Source organism: Ranitomeya imitator, chromosome 1, assembly GCF_032444005.1.
Source record: "Ranitomeya imitator isolate aRanImi1 chromosome 1, aRanImi1.pri, whole genome shotgun sequence".
Classification (NCBI taxonomy): Eukaryota; Metazoa; Chordata; class Amphibia; order Anura; family Dendrobatidae; genus Ranitomeya; species Ranitomeya imitator.
The window spans coordinates 1,101,278,751-1,101,303,835 of NC_091282.1; the positions used below are offsets into that span (position 1 = coordinate 1,101,278,751).

The 25,085-nt window shown below is 46.5% G+C and overlaps 1 protein-coding gene across 3 annotated transcripts in view; it reads right to left on the reverse strand.

Moving 5' to 3' along the window:
- Positions 1–25,085, reverse strand: part of LOC138656927 (cytochrome P450 3A29-like) — a 101,268-nt gene that overhangs the window by 9,979 nt on the left and 66,204 nt on the right. For all 3 annotated transcript variants that reach the window (XM_069744277.1, XM_069744278.1, XM_069744279.1), the window contains 3 exons: positions 20,863–20,990; positions 20,471–20,552; positions 19,867–20,027 (listed from right to left, as the gene is read on the reverse strand). In XM_069744277.1, coding sequence (XP_069600378.1) covers positions 19,867–20,027; positions 20,471–20,552; positions 20,863–20,990 — 371 coding nt within the window. The remainder of the gene's footprint in view (positions 1–19,866; positions 20,028–20,470; positions 20,553–20,862; positions 20,991–25,085) is intronic.

The following is a 25,085-nucleotide window of genomic DNA, read 5'->3' on the forward strand; positions in this document are numbered from 1 at the left end:
TACAAGAAGAGTTATTAGATGACCCAGTTCTTGACCCCGATTGGCAGCCATTGGGGGAACAGGGTGCAGGCGGCAGCAGTTCTGAAGCAGAGGAGGAGGAGGGGCCGCAGCAGGCATCAACATCGCCACAGGTTCCATCTGCCGGGCCCGTATCTTGCCCAAAACGCGTGGCAAAGCCAAAACCTGGTGGAGGACAGCGTGGCCATCCGGTTAAAGCTCAGTCTGCAATGCCTGAAAAGGTATCCGATGCTAGAAAGAGTGCAGTCTGGCATTTTTTTAAACAACATCCAATTGATCAGCGCAAAGTCATCTGTCAAAAATGTTCTACTTCCTTAAGCAGAGGTCAGAATCTGAAAAGTCTCAATACTAGTTGCATGCATAGACATTTAACCACCATGCATTTGAAAGCTTGGACTAACTACCAAACGTCCCTTAAGGTTGTTGCACCCTCGGCCAATGAAGCTAGTCATCAACGCAACATCCCTTCCGGCAGTGTAGGACCACCATTTAGCGCACCACCTGCTGTATCTGTGCAGGTATCTTTGCCAGGCCAAAGCAGTCAGGGTCAGGGAATCACCAGTTTCGTAGTAGGAAACACTGCATCTAGGGCACCGGCGGCAACAATACCATCTCCCACCGTCTCTCAGTCTGCCATGTCCACCGGCACCCCCGCTAGTTCCACGATCTCCAGCTCTCCAGTCCAGCTCACCCTACATGAGACTATGGTTAGAAAAAGGAAATACTTAGCCTCGCATCCGCGTACACAGGGTTTGAACGCCCACATAGCTAGACTAATCTCGTTAGAGATGATGCCCTACCGGTTAGTTGAAAGCGAAGCTTTCAAAGACCTGATGGACTACGCTGTACCACGCTACGAGCTACCCAGTCGACACTTTTTTTCCAGAAAAGCCATCCCAGCCCTCCACCAGCATGTTAAAGAGCGCATCGTCCATGCACTCAGGCAATCTGTGAGCACAAAGGTGCACCTGACAACAGATGCATGGACCAGTAGGCATGGCCAGGGACGTTACGTGTCCATCACGGCACACTGGGTAAATGTGGTGGATTCAGGGTCCACAGGGGACAGCAAGTTTGGGACAGTTCTGCCTAGCCCACGGTCTAGTAAACAGTTGTCTGTAGCCGTTCGCACCCCCTCCTCCTCCTCCTCGTCCTCCTGCAGAAGCAAGAGCTCGTCCACAGACCGCAGTCGCACAAACACTCCATCCGCACCTGCCACTGTTGCACACCAGGTCTCCCATTATGGGGCAGCTACTGGCATACGTCAGCAGGCTGTATTGGCTATGAAGTGTTTGGGCGACAATAGACACACCGCGGAAGTTCTGTCCGAGTTCTTGCAGCAAGAAACGCAGTCGTGGCTGGGCACTGTAGATCTTGAGGCAGGCAAGGTAGTGAGTGATAACGGAAGGAATTTCATGGCTGCCATCTCCCTTTCCCAACTGAAACACATTCCTTGCCTGGCTCACACCTTAAACCTGGTGGTGCAGTGCTTCCTGAAAAGTTATCCGGGGTTATCCGACCTGCTCCTCAAAGTGCGTGGACTTTGCGCACATATCCGCCGTTCGCCTGTACACTCCAGCCGTATGCAGACCTATCAGCGTTCTTTGAACCTTCCCCAGCATCGCCTAATCATAGACGTTGCAACAAGGTGGAACTCAACACTGCACATGCTTCAGAGACTGTGCGAACAGAGGCGGGCTGTTATGTTTTTGTGGGAGGATACACATACACGGGCAGGCAGTAGGATGGCAGACATGGAGTTGTCAGGTGTGCAGTGGTCGAAGATTCAAGACATGTGTCAAGTCCTTCAGTGTTTTGAGGAATGCACACGGCTGGTTAGTGCAGACAACGCCATAATAAGCATGAGCATCCCCCTAATGCGTCTGCTGATGCAAAGTTTGACGCACATAAAGGATCAGGCGTCTGCACCAGAGGAAGAGGAAAGCCTTGATGACAGTCAGCGATTGTCTGGTCAGGGCAGTGTACATGACGAGGTACCGGGCGAAGAGGAGGTGGAGGATGAGGAGGATGATGGGGATGAGTATATTTTTAATGAGGAAGCTTTCCCGGGGGCACGGGAAATTGGTGGCGTGGCAAGGCCGGGTTCTGGTTTTTTGAGGGACACAAGTGACGTAGATTTGCCTGCAACTGCCCCTCAACCAAGCACAACCGCAGATTTGACAACGGGAACTTTGGCCCACATGGCGGATTATGCCTTGCGTATCCTCAAAAGGGACACACGCATTACAAAAATGATGAACGATGACGATTACTGGTTGGCCTGCCTCCTTGATCCTCGCTATAAAGGCAAATTGCAAAATATTATGCCACATGAGAACTTGGAACTAATATTAGCAACAAAACAATCAACTCTTGTTGACCGTTTGCTTCTGGCATTCCCTGCACACAGCGCCCGTGATCGTTCTCACACGAGCTCCAGGGGCCAGCAGACCAGAGGTGTTAGAGGGGCAGAAATCAGAAGTGGCGTTGGCCAGAGGGGTTTTCTGACCAGGTTGTGGAGTGATTTTTCTATGACCGCAGACAGGACAGGTACTGCAGCATCAATTCAAAGTGACAGGAGACAACATTTGTCCAGTATGGTTACAAACTATTTTTCATCCCTTATCGACGTTCTCCCTCAACCGTCATTCCCATTTGATTACTGGGCATCCAAATTAGACACCTGGCCAGAATTGGCAGAATATGCATTGCAGGAGCTTGCTTGCCCGGCAGCTAGTGTCCTATCAGAAAGAGTATTCAGTGCTGCAGGTTCAATACTAACAGAAAAAAGGACTCGTCTGGCTACCCAAAATGTAGATGATCTAACCTTCATTAAAATGAACCACAACTGGATTTCAAAATCTTTTGCCCCACCCTGCCCGGCTGACACCTAGCTTTCCTATGAAAAGGTCTTGCCTGTGGACTATTCTGAATGACTTTTCCAATCTCGTAATTTTCTTCACCTGATTGTCCAGCATACGACATGTTTCCACCTCACGAAATGGCCAAACTCCCCACACGGGGCCGTGCTATCGCCACTTTGCGCTTGGACCCTTGAGAGTGCTGTTTGTCTGAAGAGGTGGGTGTGGCCGCTTTTGGTCGACGGCACTGCCACTGGGTCCCTCATAGTACAATAAAGTGTCTCTGGCGGTGGTGGTGCGCACCCAACGTCAGACACACCGTTGTAATATGAGGGGCCCTGTGCCTGTACCGCCGGCCACAAGACAGTTCCCCCCCCCAGCTCAAACAGTGCTCTACCACTAGCAAAATTATCTCTCACAGCTTCACCAATGTGTAGTCTAGGTGCTGACATCCTTCAATGCCTGGCACTGACAATACCATTGTTTTGACATTTTTGTTATGTTAGGCCTTCGAAGCCTGTCTGCGGTCCCTTCTTTCTACAACTACTACACTGACCAGGCCACTGCTGGCCGTGTTACCCTGGAACCAATTTAAAAGTGCCTACAGTCAGCCCAATTTTGTTATGTTAGGCCTTCGAAGACTGTCTGCCGTCACTCCTTCCACTAGACTTCCACTGACCAGACCACTGCTGCCCGTGTACCCTTGGAACCAATTTAAAAGTGCCTACAGCCAGCCCAAGTTTGTTATGTTAGGCCTTCGAAGCCTGTCTGCGGTCACTCCTTCCACTAGACTTCCACAGACCAGACCACTGCTGCCCGTGTACCCCTGGAACCAATTTAAAAGTGCCTACAGCCAGCCCAAGTTTGTTATGTTAGGCCTTGGAAGCCTGTCTGCGGTCACTCCTTCCACTAGACTTCCACTGACCAGACCACTGCTGCCCATGTACCCCTGGAACCAATTTAAAAGTGCCTACAGCCAGCCCAAGTTTGTTATGTTAGGCCTTCGAAGCCTGTCTGCGGTCACTCCTTCCACTAGACTTCCACAGACCAGACCACTGCTGCCCGTGTACCCCTGGAACCAATTTAAAAGTGCCTACAGCCAGCCCAAGTTTGTTATGTTAGGCCTTGGAAGCCTGTCTGCAGTCACTCCTTCCACTAGACTTCCACTGACCAGACCACTGCTGCCCATGTACCCCTGGAACCAATTTAAAAGTGCCTACAGCCAGCCCAAGTTTGTTATGTTATGCCTTGGAAGCCTGTCTGCGGTCACTCCTTCCACTAGACTTCCACTGACCAGACCACTGCTGCCCGTGTACCCCTGGAACCAATTTAAAAGTGCCTACAGCCAGCCCAAGTTTGTTATGTTAGGCCTTCGAAGCCTGTCTGCGGTCATTCCTTCCACTAGACTTCCACAGACCAGACCACTGCTGCCCGTGTACCCCTGGAACCAATTTAAAAGTGCCTACAGCCAGCCCAAGTTTGTTATGTTAGGCCTTGGAAGCCTGTCTGCGGTCACTCCTTCCACTAGACTTCCACTGACCAGACCACTGCTGCCCGTGTACCCCTGGAACCAATTTAAAAGTGCCTACAGCCAGCCCAAGTTTGTTATGTTAGGCCTTGGAAGCCTGTCTGCGGTCACTCCTTCCACTAGACTTCCACTGACCAGACCACTGCTGCCCGTGTACCCCTGGAACCAATTTAAAAGTGCCTACAGCCAGCCCAAGTTTGTTATGTTAGGCCTTCGAAGCCTGTCTGCGTCCCGTTCTTTCAACTACAACTACACTGACCAGGCCACTGATGGCCGTGTTCCCCTGGAACCAATTTTAACTTGCCTACAGCCAGCCCTATGTTATTATGTTAGGCCTTCGAAGCCTGTCTGCGTCCCGTTCTTTCAACTACAACTACACTGACCAGGCCACTGATGGCCGTGTTCCCCTGGAACCAATTTTAACTTGCCTACAGCCAGCCCAATGTTAGGCCTTTGATGCCTGTCTGCCGTCACTCCTTCCACTAGGCCTCCACTGACCTGTCTATTGCTGCCCGTGTACCCCTTGAACCAACCTAATAAAATATAAAAAAAATTAATTTGATTATAAAAAATAAGATCGTGTTGAGATCTCAAATGCAGACATTTTAACAATCAAAACAAACACACAACAAATATCTGGAACTGTACTACAAAGGTCCAACAGCTACAATTTCTTTCTCCTGCAAGAAGTTAACTGAAAGTTTTTTGGAGTTGTTAACACAGATATGGCATCCACCGAGTGTTGTCCTGTCGCGTCTCCTTTAAATTATTTCCAATAAGATGTTAAACTATTAATTTAATAAAATCAATAATTAAAAAATTAATTGAGTAAGTCAAAAGCACATTGCAAATAAACATTAATTACAAATCAAGAAGCATGGCGCGTCCGAGGGTGAGTAGATACCGAATAAGAATATAATCACCCTCGGACGCGCAATGCTTATTTAAAACAGCCTTCCTTCCTAAGAATCAGCCCTTCCGTGGTGTAGAGAGAGGTTGTGTTACACTCCAAGGTGTTCCCCAGGTTGCCTTTCCTGAGCTTCGATCTTCATGCTCTCATTTAGTAGGTGTCGGAAAGTAGGCTGCATTAGGCCTAAAAAATGGGGAATGGGGTGGAGAGAGATGGTGTGTTACACTCCAAGGTGTTCCCCAGGTTTCCTTGCCATTGCTTCGGTCTTCCGACTCTCGTTTAGTAGTTGTAGAAAAGTACACTGCATTAGGCCTAAAAAATGGGTATGGGGTGGAGAGAGATGGTGTGTTACACTCCAAGGTGTTCTGTTCCCCAGGTTGCCTTTCCTGAGCTTCGATCTTCATGCTCTCGTTTAGTAGGTGTCGGAAAGTAGGCTGCATTAGGCCTACAAATTGGGTATGGGGTGGAGAGAGATGGTGTGTTACACTCCAAGGTGTTCCCCAGGTTGCCTTTCCTGAGCTTCGATCTTCATGCTCTCGTTTAGTAGGTGTCGGAAAGTAGGCTGCATTAGGCCTACAAATTGGGTATGGGGTGGAGAGAGATGGTGTGTTACACTCCAAGGTGTTCCCCAGGTTTCCTTGCCATTGCTTCGGTCTTCCGACTCTCGTTTAGTAGTTGTAGAAAAGTACACAGCATTAGGCCTACAAAATGGGTATGGGGTGGAGAGAGATGGTGTGTTACACTCCAAGGTGTTCCCCAGGTTGCCTTTCCTGAGCTTCGATCTTCATGCTCTCGTTTAGTAGGTGTCGGAAAGTAGGCTGCATTAGGCCTAAAAAATGGGGAATGGGGTGGAGAGAGATGGTGTGTTACACTCCAAGGTGTTCCCCAGGTTTCCTTGCCATTGCTTCGGTCTTCCGACTCTCGTTTAGTAGTTGTAGAAAAGTACACTGCATTAGGCCTAAAAAATGGGTATGGGGTGGAGAGAGATGGTGTGTTACACTCCAAGGTGTTCCCCAGGTTGCCTTTCCTGAGCTTCGATCTTCATGCTCTCGTTTAGTAGGTGTCGGAAAGTAGGCTGCATTAGGCCTACAAATTGGGTATGGGGTGGAGAGAGATGGTGTGTTACACTCCAAGGTGTTCCCCAGGTTGCCTTTCCTGAGCTTCGATCTTCATGCTCTCGTTTAGTAGGTGTCGGAAAGTAGGCTGCATTAGGCCTACAAATTGGGTATGGGGTGGAGAGAGATGGTGTGTTACACTCCAAGGTGTTCCCCAGGTTTCCTTGCCATTGCTTCGGTCTTCCGACTCTCGTTTAGTAGTTGTAGAAAAGTACACAGCATTAGGCCTACAAAATGGGTATGGGGTGGAGAGAGATGGTGTGTTACACTCCAAGGTGTTCCCCAGGTTGCCTTTCCTGAGCTTCGATCTTCCTGCTCTCGTTTAGTAGGTGTCGGAAAGTAGGCTGCATTAGGCCTAAAAAATGGGGAATGGGGTGGAGAGAGATGGTGTGTTACACTCCAAGGTGTTCCCCAGGTTTCCTTGCCATTGCTTCGGTCTTCCGACTCTCGTTTAGTAGTTGTAGAAAAGTACACTGCATTAGGCCTAAAAAATGGGTATGGGGTGGAGAGAGATGGTGTGTTACACTCCAAGGTGTTCTGTTCCCCAGGTTGCCTTTCCTGAGCTTCGATCTTCATGCTCTCGTTTAGTAGGTGTCGGAAAGTAGGCTGCATTAGGCCTACAAATTGGGTATGGGGTGGAGAGAGATGGTGTGTTACACTCCAAGGTGTTCCCCAGGTTGCCTTTCCTGAGCTTCGATCTTCATGCTCTCGTTTAGTAGGTGTCGGAAAGTAGGCTGCATTAGGCCTACAAATTGGGTATGGGGTGGAGAGAGATGGTGTGTTACACTCCAAGGTGTTCCCCAGGTTTCCTTGCCATTGCTTCGGTCTTCCGACTCTCGTTTAGTAGTTGTAGAAAAGTACACAGCATTAGGCCTACAAAATGGGTATGGGGTGGAGAGAGATGGTGTGTTACACTCCAAGGTGTTCCCCAGGTTGCCTTTCCTGAGCTTCGATCTTCATGCTCTCGTTTAGTAGGTGTCGGAAAGTAGGCTGCATTAGGCCTAAAAAATGGGGAATGGGGTGGAGATAGATGGTGTGTTACACTCCAAGGTGTTCCCCAGGTTTCCTTGCCATTGCTTCGGTCTTCCGACTCTCGTTTAGTAGTTGTAGAAAAGTACACTGCATTAGGCCTAAAAAATGGGTATGGGGTGGAGAGAGATGGTGTGTTACACTCCAAGGTGTTCCCCAGGTTGCCTTTCCTGAACTTCGATCTTCATGCTCTCGTTTAGTAGGTGTCGGAAAGTAGGCAGCATTAGGCCTACAAATTGGGTATGGGGTGGAGAGAGATGGTGTGTTACACTCCAAGGTGTTCCCCAGGTTTCCTTGCCATTGCTTCGGTCTTCCGACTCTCGTTTAGTAGTTGTAGAAAAGTACACAGCATTAGGCCTACAAAATGGGTATGGGGTGGAGAGAGATGGTGTGTTACACTCCAAGGTGTTCCCCAGGTTGCCTTTCCTGAGCTTCTATCTTCAGGCTCTCATTAAATTGTGGTTAAATGGAACAACTGCATTTGGCGTACTAGTTGGTTTGGGGCCTACTATCGGTGTCTGCCACTCCTTGCTGTTCTCCTGGTTTCCTGTCCTGAAATTCCATTTTCAGCCTCTTGTTAAGTAGTTGTTAATGTTAGACTGCATTTGGCCTACTAGTTGGGTTGGGGCCTACTATCGGTGTCTGCCACTCCTTGCTGTTCTCCTCCACTGAACAAAGCTGTGCCGCCTGTTTACTACGGTTGCCAATTTTGAACTGCATTTCGACTACTTACTGATTTGGCCCTACTCTCTGTGTCAGCCTCTCATTCCAGTTGTCCTCCACTGCAATGCCCCCTGGTTATTCCTGTGTTACCAATTTTGAACTGCATTTAGCCCACTTTCTTCTTTGGGCCTATATCTGTGTTTCCACTTCATCGTGCCCATTGCCCAGCCAGTGATAGATGAGTCTGCTGGTACATTGACCCATAACGCAACATTCCCCGTGCACGCTACACAACAACATTGTGACCCTGCTGAAAGTCAGGTTGCTCTTCCCGCATACCATACCACCTTACACGGGGACAAAGAGGAAGGTGCAGATGAAAGTGCAGGTTCCTTCATCAGGTGGGGGGAGGAATACTAGTTGGCGACGTCACTGGCACAGGGCCTCTCATAGTACGCAAAAGTGTTGCTGCCGGTGGGAGGCGCCCCCGCCGTGCAAACACACCGCTGTACTTTGAGGGGCCCTGTGCCAGTGCCAATGCCAACGAGTGGGCCCCCCCTGCTTGCTCAGGTTCACAGCACTTGCAAAGTTGAAATACTTACCTCTCCCTGCTCCACTGCCGTGACGTGGTCCAGATTTCCTGGGCCCACTAATTACTTGAACCAGCCCTACCCCCCACAACTTTAGCCAAATGACCCCCAATTTCAAATGCCTTCCAATTATTATAAGGTAAATTACGCTTGACAAGCTTCATTAAGAAGAATGGATGGTTTTGACATTAAAATGGGTACTCTAGGTGTTTTCCTGGCCCCCACTCACTGCCGACTATGCTGCCCCATTGACTTGCATTGGGTTTCGTGTTTCGGTCGATCCCGACTTTACGTCATAATCGGCCGATTTCACTCGACCCGACTTTGGACATAGTCGGGTTTCGCAAAACCCGGCTCGACTCTAAAAAGGTCAAGGTCGCTCAACTCTATTGGCCATGATTATGTCTATTTTGGCTTTAATGTGGAAGTTTACTTAGAATCTTGGAAAACCTGCTTACTAAAGGTTTGTGTATACATTCAGTATTTGCAGCAGATTTTTCTTTTGTGAGTGGACAAAGCATTTCAGTGCGAAATGCGCATCAAGTGTGGTGGGTCCCCGGCTTTTGGTTTCGAGGTAACTTTATCTTTGTCTGCCTTTGACTTGTACTCTAGGCTCTTAACTGTGCCACATCTCCCAGCACCCCCTTATATATACACTATATCTTATTATTGCAACTATGCTGTTAGGGTACCGTCACATTTAGCGACGCTGCAGCGATCTAGACAACGATGCCGATCGCTGCAGCGTCGCTGTGTGGTCGCTGGAGAGCTGTCACACAGACAGGTCTCCAGCGACCAACTATGCGAAGTCCCCTTGTAACCAGGGTAAACATCGGGTTACTAAGCGCAGGGCCGCGCTTAGTAACCTGATGTTTACCCTGGTTACCAGTGCTAATGTAAAAAAAAACAAACACTACATACTAACATTCCGGTGTCTGTCCCCCGGCGCTGTACTTTCCTGCACTGACTGTGAGCGCCGTTTGGCCGTAAAGCACAGCGGTGACGTCACCGCTGTAATCTGCTTTACGGCTGGCAGGCGCTGACAGTGCAGGGAAGCAGAACACCGAGGGACGCGACAGACACCGGAATGTAAGTATGTAGTGTTTGTTTTTTTTTACATTTACACTGGTAACCAGGGTAAACATCGGGTTACTAAGCGCGGCCCTGCCCTTAGTAACCCGATGTTACCAGTGAAGACATAGCTGAATCGGCGTCACACACGCCGATTCAGCGATGTCTGCGGGAGATCCAGCGACGAAATAAAGTTCTGGACTTTCTGCTTCGACCAACGATGTCACAGCAGGATCCAGATCGCTGCTGCGTGTCAAACACAACGATATCGCTATCCAGGATGCTGCAACGTCACGGATCGCTAGGGATATCGTTGTGAAGTTGGCCAGTGTGACGGTACCTTTAGTTAGAATGTGCTTTGGGTGTGGTTCCTTTCATTTGCCTATGGTTTTCAGACATATCGAGGATTTCCCCTCCTCTTTTAGAAATGACTATTAGACGAGATGTGAATCATGTAATATATGCATATCAGACTAAGGCCGGCGTTACACTAGGCGTAAGTAAATACAGTCCATTTTTTACGGCCGTAATACGCAGTAATTGTCCCAAAACACTGTTCCGTATTCAATGTGAGGATGTGATTTTTACACACAAATTTATCCGTGTGTCATCCGTATGGCATCCGTATGGCTTCCGTACGGCGTTTTTTTCTCGCAGGCTTGCTAAATGGACATATCATGGATCAATCGGCTCAAATATTCTTAAAAACATATATACAGTCTATATATATATATATATATATATATATATATATATATATATATATATATATACTAGCTGAAGAACCCGGCGTTGCCTGGGCATAGTAAATATCTGTAGTTAGTTATAGCACCTCACTTCTCTTATTCTTATTTTCCCATCACGCTTCTCATTTTCCCCCTCACATCTCTTATTTTCCCCCTCACTCCTCTTATTTTTCCTCTCACTCCTCTCATTTCCCCCTAACACTTGTCAATTCGACCTCACATCTGTCATTTTCCGATCACTCCACTATTTTCCCTCACTCCTCCCATTTTGCACTTACACCTTTCATTTTTACCTCACGCCCCATCATTTTCACCTCACACCTCTCAGTTTCCCCTCAGTATATACATGTTTGTCATCTCTCATATATAGTATACACCTGTATGTCATCTCCTGTATATAGTATATACCAGTGTGTCATCTCCTCCTGCATATAGTATATACCTGTGTGTCATCTCCCCTGTATATAGTATATATGTGTGTTTCATCTCCTCCTGTATATAGTATATACCTGTATGTCATCTCCCCTGTAAATAGTATATACCTGCTGTATGTCATCTCCTCCTTGATATACCTATGTGTCATCTCCTCTTTTATATAGTATATACCTGTATGTCATCTCCTTCTGTATATAGTATATACCTGTAAGTCATCTCCTCCTGTATATAGTATATACCTGTGTGTCATCTCCTCCTATATATAGTATATACCTGTATGTCATCTCTTCGTGTATATAGTATGTATTTGTATGTCATCTCCTCCTGTATATAGTATATATCTGTGTGTCGTCTCCTCCTGTATATAGTATATATTTGTGTGTCATCTCCTCCTGTATATAGTATATACGTGTGTCATCTCCCCTGTATATAGTATATACCTGTGTCATCTCCTCCTGTATATAGTATATACCTGTGTGTCATTTCCTCCTGTATATAGTATATATCTGTGTGTCATCTCCCCTGTATATAGTATGTACCTGTATGTTATCTCCTCCTGTATATAATATATACCTGTGTGTCATCTCCTCCTGTATATACTGTAGTATATACCTGTATGTCATCTCCCCTGTATATAGTATATACCTGTGTATCATCTTCCCTGTATATAGTATGTACCTGTATGTCATCTCCCCTGTATATAGTATATATGTGTGTGTCATCTCCTCCTGTATATAGTATATGGAGCGCCCCCAGATGCAGGGCCGCGGGTTACTCGGTACCGGTCCTCTGCTGGCTCAGTTCTGGGGATGTCACGGTGGCTTCCCAGTAATGTAGGTGGAGATGGCGTGAGGTGCAGTCAATAACGAGGACACAGGGTTGCAGTCTCTTTACCTTTTACTGAAGACTTCGGGATCCGCAATCCACTGTCCACAATATCCTTCGCTTCGTGTCTCTTTCTTAGGATACCGCCGCAAGGTAGTGCAGGTGCGGTTCCGTAACGTTCTGTTCTGGTCGCTAGGTACCTGCCAGGTTCCCACGCCTGACAGGGACCCCCTCAATCTTCTCCCTGCAACACCCCCTGCCACGGGATGTTGCCTGAATCCAACCCAGTCAGTTTCTGACTAACTTCCTATCCAACACCTTGTTTTACCAGTGTGAGGAGTGGCCCAATAAATAAAGCCTTTTGCTCCTCCTAGTGGCCGGAGTGTGAAGTGTAATGTATGCTGATGATACCTGGTCAGAAGAACTCCTTTAGTGCCATCAGACGTACCATCACTCCCCTTAGTGGCAGAGCGACGTTACTGCAACGACCAGATCTCTGGGGCACTGCATATATACCTGTCATCTCCTCCTGTATATATTATATACCTGTGTGTCATCTCCCCTGTGTATAGTATATATGTGTGTGTCATCTCCCCTGTATATAGTATATACCTGTGTGTCATCTCCTCCTGTATATAGTATATATCTGTGTGTCATCTCCTCCTGTATTAGACCTCGTTCACACGTTATTTGCTCAGTATTTTTACCTCAGTATTTGTAAGATAAATTGGCAGCCTGATAAATCCCCAGCCAACAGGAAGCCCTCCCCCCTGGCAGTATATATTAGATCACACATACACATAATAGACAGGTCATGTGACTGACAGCTGCCGTATTTCTTATATGATACAGTTGTTGCTCTTGTAGTTTGTCTGCTTATTAATCAGATTTTTATTTTTGAAAGATAATACCAGACTTGTGTGTGTTTTAGGGCGAGTTTCATGTGTCAAGTTGTGTGTGTTGAGTTGCGTGTGGCGACATACATGTAGTGACTTTTGTGAGATGAGTTTTGTGTGGCGACATGCGTGTAGCAATTTTTTGTGTGTCGAGTTGCATGTGACAGGTTAGTGTAGTAAGTTGTGTGCAGCAAGTTTTGCGCGTGGCGAGTTTTATGTGTGGTGCTTTTTAAGTATGTGCAAACTTTGGGTGAGGCAACTCTTGCATGTGTTGCAACTTTTGTGCATGTGGCAATTTTTCCACGTGTGCAAGTTTTGCATGTGCGAGTTTTCCATGAGGTGAGTTTTGCACGTGTGGCGAGTTTTGTGTGAGCCTAGTTTTGCATGTGGCGAGTTTTGCGCGTGGCGAGTTATGAGCGGCGACTTTTGTGTTTCGACTTTTATGTGGTGAGGTTGGTGTATGTGTGGTGAAATGTGTGCTGAGGGTGATATGTGTTCAAGCACGTGGTAGTGTTTGGCGCATTTTGTGTGTGTGTTCATATCCCCGTGTGTGGTGAGTATCCCATGTCGGGGCCCCACCTTCGCAACTGTACGGTATATACTCTTTGGCGCCATCGCTCTCACTCTTTAAGTCTCCCTTGTTCACATGTGGCAGCTGTGAATTTGCCTCCAACACTTTTCCTTTCACTTTTTCCCCATTATGTAGATAGGGGCAAAATTGTTTGCTGAATTGGAATGCGCGGGGTTAAAATTTTGCCTCACAACAGCCTATGATGCTCTCAGGGTCCAGACGTGTGACTGTGCAAAATTTTGTGGCTGTAGCTGCGACGGTGAAGATGCCAATCCAGGACACACACACATACACACACACACACATTCAGCTTTATATATTAGATATACCTGTATGTCATCTCCCCTGTATATAGTATATACCTGTATGTCATCTCCCCTGTATATAGTATATCTGTGTGTCATGTCCTCCTGTATATAATATATAGCTGCATGTCATCTCCTCCTGTATATAGTATATACCTGTATGCCATCTCCTCCTGGCTGTCAATTTGCCTCCAACACTTTTCCTTTCACTTTTTCGCCATTATATAGATAGGGGAAAAAGTATTGGGTGAATTGGAATGCGCGGGGTTAAAATTTCACCTCACAACATAGCCTATGACGCTCTCGGGGTCCAGACGTGTGACTGTGCAAAATTTTGTGGCTGTAGCTGTGACGGTGCAGATGCCAATCCCGGACATATACCGTACACACACACACACACACACACACACACACACACACACACACATACATTCAGCTTTATATATTAGATATATGTCAGTGAGACACATATATATATATATATATATATATATATATATGTATATTTCATTCAGCGCTAGATAGCAGAAAAGCCGGTAATTCAATTGCCGGCTTTTCCTATCTCCTTCACGAACCCGACAGGATATGAGACATGGTTTACATACAGTAAATCATCTCATATCCCTTCTTTTATTACATATTCCTCTTTAGTAATGTAAGAAGTGTCTTTGTGTCAAATTTGGGGTCTCTAGCTATTAAATTAAAGGGTTAATTCCCGGAAAAAATTGGCATGGGCTCCCACGCAATTTTCTCCGCCAGACTGGGAAAGCCAGTGACTGAGGGCAGATATTAAAAGCCTAGAGAGGGACCATGGTTATTGCCCCCCCTGGCTAAAAACATCTGCCCCAGCCACCCCAGAAAAGGCACATCTGGAAGATGCGCCTATTCTGGCACTTAGCCTCTCTCTTCCCACTCCCGTGTAGCCGTGGGATATGGGGTAATGAAGGGTTAATGTCACCTTGCTATTGTAAGGTGAAATTAAGCCAGGTTAATAATGGAGAGGCCTCAATTATGACACCTATCCATTATTAATCCAATAGTACGAAATGGTTAATAAAAACACACACATTATTTTAATGAAATAAAGACACATGGTGTTTTAATATTTTATTATACTCTTAATCCACCTGAAGACCCTTGTCATCTGAAACAAAGTAAAAGAAAAACAAGCAACAATATTCCATACCTTCCGTCGTTACAGTCTTGTCCCACGCTGATTCCGTTTAAAGTAGGTATAGTCTACCATCATGTATACTTAAAGGGAACCTGTCACCCCGTTTTTTCAAGAAGAGCTAAAAATAGCGTTAAATAGGGGCAGAGCTGGGCTTTACATTAGTGTATTTTGGAGCCTTTATTCCCCACCTATGCTGCCGAAATACCTCGGAGATCGCGGCTGCAGGAAAATGGCCACCGCAATCTCCATCTGCGCATGCGCGGCATCCCGCGGCCATTTTCCTGAAGCCCCGGGAAGCCGAGAAGAACCATCTGCGCATGCGCGGCCTCACAAAGATGGCCGCACCCACCGATAAACGGCTGAATAGCGCAGATCATGCCACTTTGACATGCGCACACCACTATGCCACCAACGGAGATCTGGGGGAGAAACAGCGCTGTCACCACGCCCATATGACCTGACCAGCGTGAGTGACAGCCCAAAACGGCGACTTTACAAAGGTATTTTGGCAGCATAGCTGGGGAATAAAGGCTCCAAAATACACTAATGTAAAGCACAACTCTGCCCCTATTTAACGCTATTTTTAGCTCTTCTTGAAAAAACGGGGTGACAGGTTCCCTTTAATCACCATAAACAGCCAAGGTTTGCATACCTTAAGTTTGTAAAGCCTTAGGCCGGCGTCATACTAGTGAGTTTTATGGACGTATGAGCGCAGAAAATCCGTCCAGAAAATATGCATTACACACGGCCCAATGATTCTCTATGGGGCAGCTCCTATCTGCCGTATATTACGCATCCGTAATATACGGCATGTTACGGGCGTATCAAATATGTACGAGCTCAGCGCCAGTGTGGTTGTGTGTGTGGTCAGGGACCCGGCTGAAATAAGCCCCTAGAATGCTGGCACCTCCGGCGAGGAGTTTATGTCTGAATTCAGGGCTGGCTAATAGCCATTAGAATTCTGGCTCCACCGGAGAGGAACTGTGTGTTGGTTGGACTGCATGACCACTGTCGGCTCTACACAGTAGCTGTGTCCCCTGTGAGCTAAACAGTGAAGTAACAGAGTTCGTTTGTACTGATTTGCTTCGCCGCATTGCTTAGCAGCAGGTTCTTTCCTGCTCCTGCACGGTGGATCCCGGGTTGCGAACGCACCTATCTCATTTAATAAATATATTTGGTGCGTTCCGCCAACCCAAACAGAAGGTAGCTGTGCCAAGTATACCACGTCAACCTGATTAAGCCATGGTGGGATAGGGAGCCCGTGGAAGCTCCGTATTTGGTGGTCAAACCGGAAGCTGACATGGAAGAAGGTAAGGTGGCAGAGACGCTGTAACGTGCCCAAAAGCAACAGTGCCGAGAGTTGCTACAGCGGAACAGAGACCTGTCTTGGACCTGTAAGTTAGTACAAGGGTCATAGAGAATGAGGTTCTGATGGAGCCTCATGTCCGGGTCAACGTGAAGTCATATTGCATTCCTGAAGCCCGTAAAGAGGTGATCTCAAGAGAGGTAAAGCGGATGCTGAGCCTGGGAGTCATAGAAGAGTCCCAGAGTGGCTCGTTCAGTCCAAGAGTCTTGGTACCGAACCAGATGGAGAATGGCGTTTGGTAATGACTATGGGAAACTTAATGAGGTCTCTAAGTTTGATGCATACCAAATGCCCCATGTTCGATGAATTAATTGAGAGGCTAAGGCCAGCTCGGTACATTACTACCCTTGACCTCACAATAGGATATTGGCAAATTCCCATATCCCAAGACACCAAGGAGAAGACTGCCTTTTCAATGCCGGATGGATGCTTCCAGTACACTAGAATGCTGTTTGGGTTAAAAGGCACTCCAGCCACATTCCAGAGAGCCATGGACAGAATCCTAGCTCCCCACAAGAGGTAGGCAGTGGCCTACCTGGATGACATTGTGATCTTCAGCCAGGATTGGGGAAGCCATTTGAGCAAAGTCCAGGCGATACTTGATGCTCGACTAAAGGGAGGGTTTTCCATAAGCCAGAAGAAATGTGCCTTGGGAATGGAGGAAGCGAAATACTTGGGCTCAGGGTTGGCCACAACCTTTCTCAAAGAAGCATGTCAGAGCGTTCCTAGGCATTGTGGAATATTACCGTTGGTTTATCCCAACTTCGCTGTGGTAGCTGCCTCTCTGATGGACCTCCTTAAAGGGACAAAGTTGGCAATGGCTAAGTGGTCTCCAGAAGCTGAAATGGCTTTCCAGGAACTGAAGCTAGCCCTGTGTAAACAGACGGTGCTGGTGGCACTTGATTTTTCCAAGGAGTTTGTGGTCCAAATGGACTCTTCAGATATCGGGCTGGGCGCTATCTTATCACAAGAGGTGAACGGGGAAGAGCACTCCATAATGTATTTGAGTTGGAACTTGTCATCCTGCGAGAATAATTACTCCATAGTGGAGGAGGAATGTTTGGCCATCAAGTGGGGCAGGACACTCTAAGGTACTACCTCTTAGGCAGGAAATTCAGACTAGTCTCAGACCATGCCCCACTGAAGTGGATGAGAGAGAAGAAGGGGAACAATGCCCGAGTGACCAGATGGTTCCTAGTGGAGCGCCCCCAGACGCAGGGCCGCGGGTTACTCGGTACCGGTCCTCTCTGTCTCAGTTCTAGGGTTGTCACAGTGGCTGGACCCGGTCCGTGACCCTGCTAAGGGGTGTCCAATGAAAAGGGGTGATGAAAGTCGGCTAAAGTTTCGTGACGCCACCTGTGGTATTCGGTCAGGTCGACCGACGCTGCTTGGGTTCCACTGGGGTGATGTGATGGCAGCTAGATGGTATACCTTCCCACAGGTGAAGTATATCCCCACGGCTTCCCAGTAATGTAGGTGGAGATGGCGTGAGGTGCAGTCAACCCTTGGTAAAATAAAACAAATTGGAGCTGAAGTAAATTTTTTGTGAAAAAAAGTTAAATGTTCATTTTTATTTAAACATTCCAAAAATTCCTGTAAAACACCTGAAGGGTTAATAAACTTCTTGAATGTGGTTTTGAGCACCTTGAGGGGTGCAGTTTTTAGAATGGTGTCACACTTGGTTATTTTCTATCATATAGACCCCTCAAAATGACTTCAAATGTGATGTGCTCCCTAAAAACTATTGGTGTTGTAAAAATGAGAAATTGCTGGTCAATTTTAACCCTTATAACTCCCTAACAAAAAAAAAATGTTGTTCCAAAATTGTGCTGATGTAAAGTAGACACGTGGGAAATGTTACTTATTAATTATTTTGTGTGACATATGGAGCGCCCCCAGACGCAGGGCCTGGGGTTACTCAGTACCGGTCCTCTCTGGCTCAGTTCTGGGGATGTCACGGTGGCTGGACCCGGTCCGTGACCCTGCTAAGGGGCGTCCAATAAAGGGGATGATGAAAGTCGACTAAGGTTTCGTGACGCCACCTGTGGTGTTCGGTCAGGGTGACCAACGCTGCTCGGGGTCCACTGGGGTGATGTGATGGCAGCTAGATGTACACCTTCCCACAGGTGAAGTATGTCCCCAGGGCTTCCCAGTGGTATAGGTGGCGATGGTGTGAGGTGCAGTCAATAACGAGGACACAGGGTTGCAGTCTCTTTACCTTTTACTGAAGACTTCGGGATCCGCAATCCAGAGCACTGTCAACAGGGCTGTCTGAGACCGGCCGGTCCGAAGGCACATCCAGAGTTCCCTTTGCAGGTGGAAATCAGTGCCTACCACTAGTGCCTGTGTGTTGTAGTCCTTCCCTGCTGAGCATTCGGGATAGTCCTCACAACTTCTGTTCTCGTTCTCTCTCTTTCTCTCTCTCTTCATCCCCCAAGTTTTTCTGGATAGGACGCACCCGTTTGACGTGAAGGCTCTAAGCTATTCTGGGACCCTAGAGATGCCCCTCTCCACGCTTGCCCCCTATGTCTGCTTAGGTGATGTATGGTAGACAGCCAACCTATAATTAACTGTCCTGCGGTATTTGAAGTAAGGCATAAAGTCAGTTACTTCCTCGGTGTTCCGGTCACCGGCTACATGCCTCAGTAGGATGTTGCCGTTCTCGGGGCACGACTCCTACTGGCTCTCCTTTGTGCTTGATCTCGTTTCTCACTTTCCACAATATCCTTCTCTTCGTGTCCTTTCTTAGGATACCGCCGCAAGGTAGTGCAGGTGCGGTTCCGTTGCTTTCTGTTCGTTCTGCTAGGCCCCTGTCAGGAACCTACCCCAGACAGGTCCTCCCTGAAGCTCTCCCAGGCTGCGTTCTTCGCTAACTTCCTATCCGACCCCTAGTTTTACCAGTGTGAGGAGTGGCCTAATACATAGTGCCTTTTGCTCCCCCTAGTGGCCGGAGTATGAAGTGTAAGGTGTGCTGTGATACCTGGTCAGGTGAACTCCTTTAGTGCAATCAGACATAACATCACTCCCCTTAGAGGCAGAGCGACATTACTGCATCGACCAGGTCTCTGCGGCGCTGCACTAGCACTTCAGAATTTTAACTCCCATGTGGAGCATAGGCCGCGGAATCTGCATGGCAATTCTAACGCTCTGTTGATAGTCCACTGTTTGATGGCAGAAGGTGCCAAGCCCCCCAGCTTTGGTCAGAGGATGGGGGTATTTAAGATGACCGCAGGACGGGTCCTTGAGTGGAGATATGTGTCATCGCGGTTATTAGCTGTGGTGATGAGAGCTCGGAAGCATGCTCCAGCACATATAGTGCTGAGAAAGTTATTAGGTCATTACAGGACCAGGTTTTACGAGCAGTCATAAGGGATGTGTGGGAATGACTGCTGAAATATCGCCACCCCAGGGGTATGGTTTGGCAGATAAAATGGAGACCGAGTGTCTCATTCAGTATCTGGAGCTGAAGATGTGTGGATCTCCTGTGTGGTGGTCTGTGCTAAAGCCTATAGAACCGGACACTATCCTGAGCAGGCGGACACGACTTTTTACTTTTTGTTTTCACTTTATGCCAGAAAAAGCTGTTCTTTTGTTTTGCTCTCCTGAGCAGTTTATGCAGTTTAAATAAACTTGCCTGGACATTTCAGCCTTACCGCTTCCTGTGCTTACTTCAACCGCAGCTGAGTGAGTACAAACCTCTACAATACATATGGCATATAATTACTGAGCACCATTTAATGCCATTATTCCATATTGGTGTTACCTTATTTGGGAGAAAGGTATCAATTTCCTCCTGAAGTTTGGTTTGGACATCTGGATGAGTTGCCAAATGGTAAGCCACAAACATGAGTGTAGTGCTGGTGGTCTCATAACCGGCCATAATAAAGGTAAGACCCTGAGCCATAATTTCCGTGTCAGTCAATTCTGTAAAGTACATATAACAGAGTTGGTTATCTTACATGGGCGGAAAGCTTTCTGCATGAAAAACCTGAAAGTGATATTGGCTAACTTGTGCATTAAATTACAAATATGTCAACAGAGCCCAAAGCAAAAGAAAGAAGGCTATATTCACACTAGTCAATAAAAAGACAAAAACATATGTTTGTTGTTTAAGGGGTCTTATATTATTTTAAAATGCTGGACTTCTTCTGATCCCACCCCCTGTCAGTATGCTTCAAATGTAATGAATCTTAGTGTCAAGTAAATTTTCTTCTACTAATATTTTACTTTCAGTTATGTATTCTGTACATTGTATCACAAGATTATTGTATGGGTTCTAGCAAAATTCTAATCTGTAAAAGCTCAACAGCATCTGAAGGCCACATGGAACACCATTTAGGAAAGATGTGGAAAGTCAGCCTTCATACCTTTATAGCCATGATCTGACTCTCCTGTACTGTTGTCTTTAGATTGAGCATCTACCATAAGTTGTAGAAAATCTACTCGATCCTGAAAGACATAAGAAAAGATCATAACAAGCAAAGATCCAGTATTTCTAAATATTTGCATTCTACTTTTGTACTATGTCTCAGTTAATTTAGTGACTACCCTTACTATTTTTTACATTGTGGCAGCATATATTATTCCAAGCCCTTTTTATTAATGGGGTTCTACAATATTTAAAAATCAGTTTAGGCTCAGAATTACACAACATCAATACTTTGTCTCCTGCATAACATCAAGATGGGTGGCAGAGGACGAAAAGGGAATCCCACCACTACATATTTCCCAGTTGGAGTTACCATACATATTCACTTACTGTATGAATTCCTTTCTGTCTGCTTTTCTTAATGCTTTTTATAGCATCTTGAAAAAAGTTGAGGACACTCATTGGAAGGAAGCAGACATTCAGTTTTTCCAAAAGAGGAGTGAGGAACGGAAACATAACTGTAAGAAAAATTATACAAGAAAACATGACTTCATGAGCATTGTGATTATTATTTTCTAGAAACTAGAGGCCTTTCATGACTTCTGCAGAACCAGAAGTGATGGCTATTCGTGGTGTGATGTCTAAATCTTGGTGGTTAAGAAATAGCTGCTCAGACAGTGGTGCGTATCAGATGACAAATGTAACTAAATCTGATTTCAAAGTATGACATTGACATATCAACATAAATTGTTGGCACAATATATTACCAAATCATACATAAGATCTTATAAAATACCTGTCACTTGCTACACATACGTGATTGTTTTTGTGTAAATTCTGTTTTGATGAATCTGATGTGTTGTGAATTCTGTGACCAAGCTCCCTCCTGTGGTCGTGAGTGGTACTTCGGCTGGTTCTGTCTATGAGCTTCCTTTGGTGGATGAGAGTGGTACTGCGGCTTCTGAGTTTCCTTCCTCAGGTGATGAGGTTAAGTCGTTAGGTGCTGCTCTATTTAACTCCACCTAGTGCTTTGATCCTGGCCTCCAGTCAATGTTCTAGTATTGGTCTTGCTTTCTCCTGGATCGTTCCTGTGGCCTGTCTATCCTGCATAAGCTAAGTTTTGCTTGTGTTATTTTTGTTTGCTATTTTTTCTGTCCAGCTTGCTATATTGGTTTTGCTTGCTTGCTGGAAGCTCTGGGACGCAGAGGGAGCACCTCCGTACCGTTAGTCGGTGCGGAGGGTCTTTTTGCCCCCTCTGCGTGGTTGTTTGTAGGGATTTGTGTTGACCGCAAAGCAATCTTTCCTATCTTCGGTCTGTTCAGTAAGTTGGGCCTCACTTTGCTAAATCTATTTCATCTCTGCGTTTGTATTTTCATCTCAACTCACAGTCATTATATGTGGGGGGCTGCCTTTTCCTTTGGGGAATTTCTCTGAGGCAAGGTAGGCTTATTTTTCTATCTTCAGGGCTAGCTAGTTTCTCAGGCTGTGCTCGAGGCGCATAGGTCTGGTCAGGAGCGCTCCACGGCTACCTTTAGTGTGGTTGGATAGGATTAGGGATTGCAGTCAGCAGAGTTCCCACGTCTCAGAGCTCATCCTATGTTTTTGGTAATTGTCAGGTCACTTTGTGTGCTCTGAACTTCAAGGTCCATTGTGGTTCTGAATAACCTGTTCATAACAGTACTGGAGGCCCAAAGTACTAATGCTTCTCAATAGAGGGAAAAGAGAAGTTCTGAGACCATTTTTTTTTCTTTGCACTGTGTTCTGTCTTTCTTTTCCCCTTTACATCAGGGTGGTTCAGAACACAGGTGTGGACATGGACATTCAGGGTCTGTTCTCTTTGATGGATAATCTCGCTATAAATGTACAGAATATTCAAGATTTAGTGGTTCAGAATCCTATGTTAGAACCTAAAATTCCTATTCCTGAGTTATTTTCTGGAGATAGAGCTAAGTTTTTGAATTTTAAAAATAATTGTAAACTATTTCTGGCTTTGAAACCCCGCTCCTCTGGTGACCCAGTTCAACAAGTTAAGATCATTATTTCTTTATTGCGTGGCGACCCTCAAGACTGGGCATTTTCCCTTGCGCCAGGAGATCCTGCATTATGTAATATTGATGCGTTTTTTTCTGGCGCTCGGATTGCTGTACGATGAACCTAATTCAGTGGATCAGGCAGAGAAAAATTTGCTGGCTCTGTGTCAGGGTCAGGATGAGAGAGATTTATTGTCAGAAGTTTAGAAAGTGGTCCGTGCTCACTCAATGGAATGAATGTGCGCTGGCAGCTATTTTCAGAAAGGGTCTCTCTGAAGCCCTTAAGGATGTCATGGTGGGATTTCCTATGCCTGCTGGTCTGAATGAGTCTATGTCTTTGGCCATTCAGATCGGTCGACGCTTGCTTGAGCGTAAATCTGTGCACCATTTGGCGGTATTATCTGAGCATAAACCTGAGCCTATGCAGTGCGATAGGACTTTGACCAGAGCTGAAAGGCAAGAACACAGACATCAGAATGGGCTGTGTTTCTACTGTGGTGATTCCACTCATGCTATCTCCGATTGTCCTAAGCGCACTAAGCGGTTCGCTAGGTCTGCCACCATTGGTACGGTACAGTCGAAATTTCTTTTGTCCGTTACTTTGATCTGCTCTTTGTCTTCCTATTCTGTCATGGCATTTGTGGATTCAGGCGCTGCCCTGAATTTGATGGACTTGGAGTTTGCTAGGCGCTGTGGGTTTGTCTTGGAGCCCTTGCAGTGTCCTATTCCATTGAGAGGAATTGATGCTACGCCTTTGGCCAAGAATAAGCCTCAGTATTGGACCCAGCTGACCATGTGCATGGCTCCTGCGCACCAGGAGGATATTCGCTTTCTGGTGTTGCATAATCTGCATGATGTGGTCTTGTTGGGGTTGCCATGGCTACAAGTCCATAACCCAGTATTAGATTGGAAATCAATGTCTGTGTCCAGCTGGGGTTGTCAGGGGGTACATGGTGATGTTCCATTTCTGTCTATCTCATCATCCACCCCTTCTGAGGTCCCAGAGTTCTTGTCTGATTACCGGGATGTATTCGATGAGCCCAAGTCCAATGCCCTACCTCCGCATAGGGATTGTGATTGTGCTATCGATTTGATTCCTGGTAGTAAGTTTCCTAAAGGTCGACTGTTTAATTTGTCTGTACCTGATCACGCCGCTATGCGGAGTTACGTGAAGGAGTCTTTGGAGAAGGGTCATATTCGCCCGTCATCGTCGCCATTGGGAGCGGGGTTCTTTTTTGTGGCCAAGAAGGATGGTTCGCTGAGACCTTGTATTGATTACCGCCTTCTAAATAAAATTACGGTCAAATTTCAGTACCCCTTGCCGCTGCTGTCTGATTTGTTTGCTCGGATTAAGGGGGCTAGTTGGTTCACCAAGATAGATCTTCGTGGTGCATATAATCTTGTGCGTATTAAACGGGGCGATGAATGGAAAACAGCATTTAATACGCCCGAAGGCCATTTTGAGTACCTGGTTATGCCATTCGGGCTTTCTAATGCTCCATCAGTGTTTCATTCCTTTATGCATGACATCTTCCGAGAGTACCTGGATAAATTCCTGATTGTATACTTGGATGATATTTTGGTCTTCTCGGATGATTGGGAGTCTCATGTGAAGCAGGTCAGAATGGTGTTCCAGGTCCTGCGTGCTAATTCTTTGTTTGTGAAGGGGTCAAAGTGTCTCTTTGGTGTTCAGAAGGTTTAATTTTTGGGGTTCATTTTTTCTCCTTCTACTATCGAGATGGACCCTGTTAAAGTTCAGGCCATTTATGATTGGACTCAGCCAACATCTCTGAAGAGTCTGCAGAAGTTCCTGGGCTTTGCTAATTTTTATCGTCGCTTCATCAATAATTTTTCTAGTATTGCTAAACCGTTGACTGATTTAACCAAGAAGGGTGCTGATGTGGTCAATTGGTCTTCTGCTGCTGTGGAAGCTTTTCAGGAGTTGAAGCGTTGTTTTTCTTCTGCCCCTGTGTTGTGCCAACCAGATGTTTCGCTTCCATTCCAGGTCGAGGTTGATGCTTCTGAAATTGGAGCAGGGGCTGTTTTGTCACAGAGAAGTTCTGATTGCTCGGTGATGAAACCATGCGCCTTCTTTTCCAGGAAATTTTCGCCTGCTGAGCGAAATTATGATGTTGGCAATCGAGAGTTGCTAGCCATGAAGTGGGCATTCGAGGAGTGGCGTCATTGGCTTGAAGGAGCTAAGCATCGCGTGGTGGTCTTGACTGATCACAAGAACTTGACTTATCTCGAGTCTGCCAAACGGTTGAATCCTAGACAGGCTCGTTGGTCGCTGTTTTTCTCCCGTTTTGACTTTGTGGTTTCGTACCTTCCGGGCTCTAAAAACGTGAAGGCGGATGCCCTGTCTAGGAGTTTTGTGCCCGATTCTCCGGGTTTGCCTGAGCCGGCGGGTATTCTCAAAGAGGGGGTAATTTTGTCTGCCATCTCCCCTGATTTGCGGCGGGTGCTGCAAAAATTTCAGGCTAATAGACCTGACCGTTGCCCAGCGGAGAAACTGTTTGTCCCTGATAGGTGGACGAGTAGAGTTATCTCTGAGGTACATTGTTCGGTGTTGGCTGGTCATCC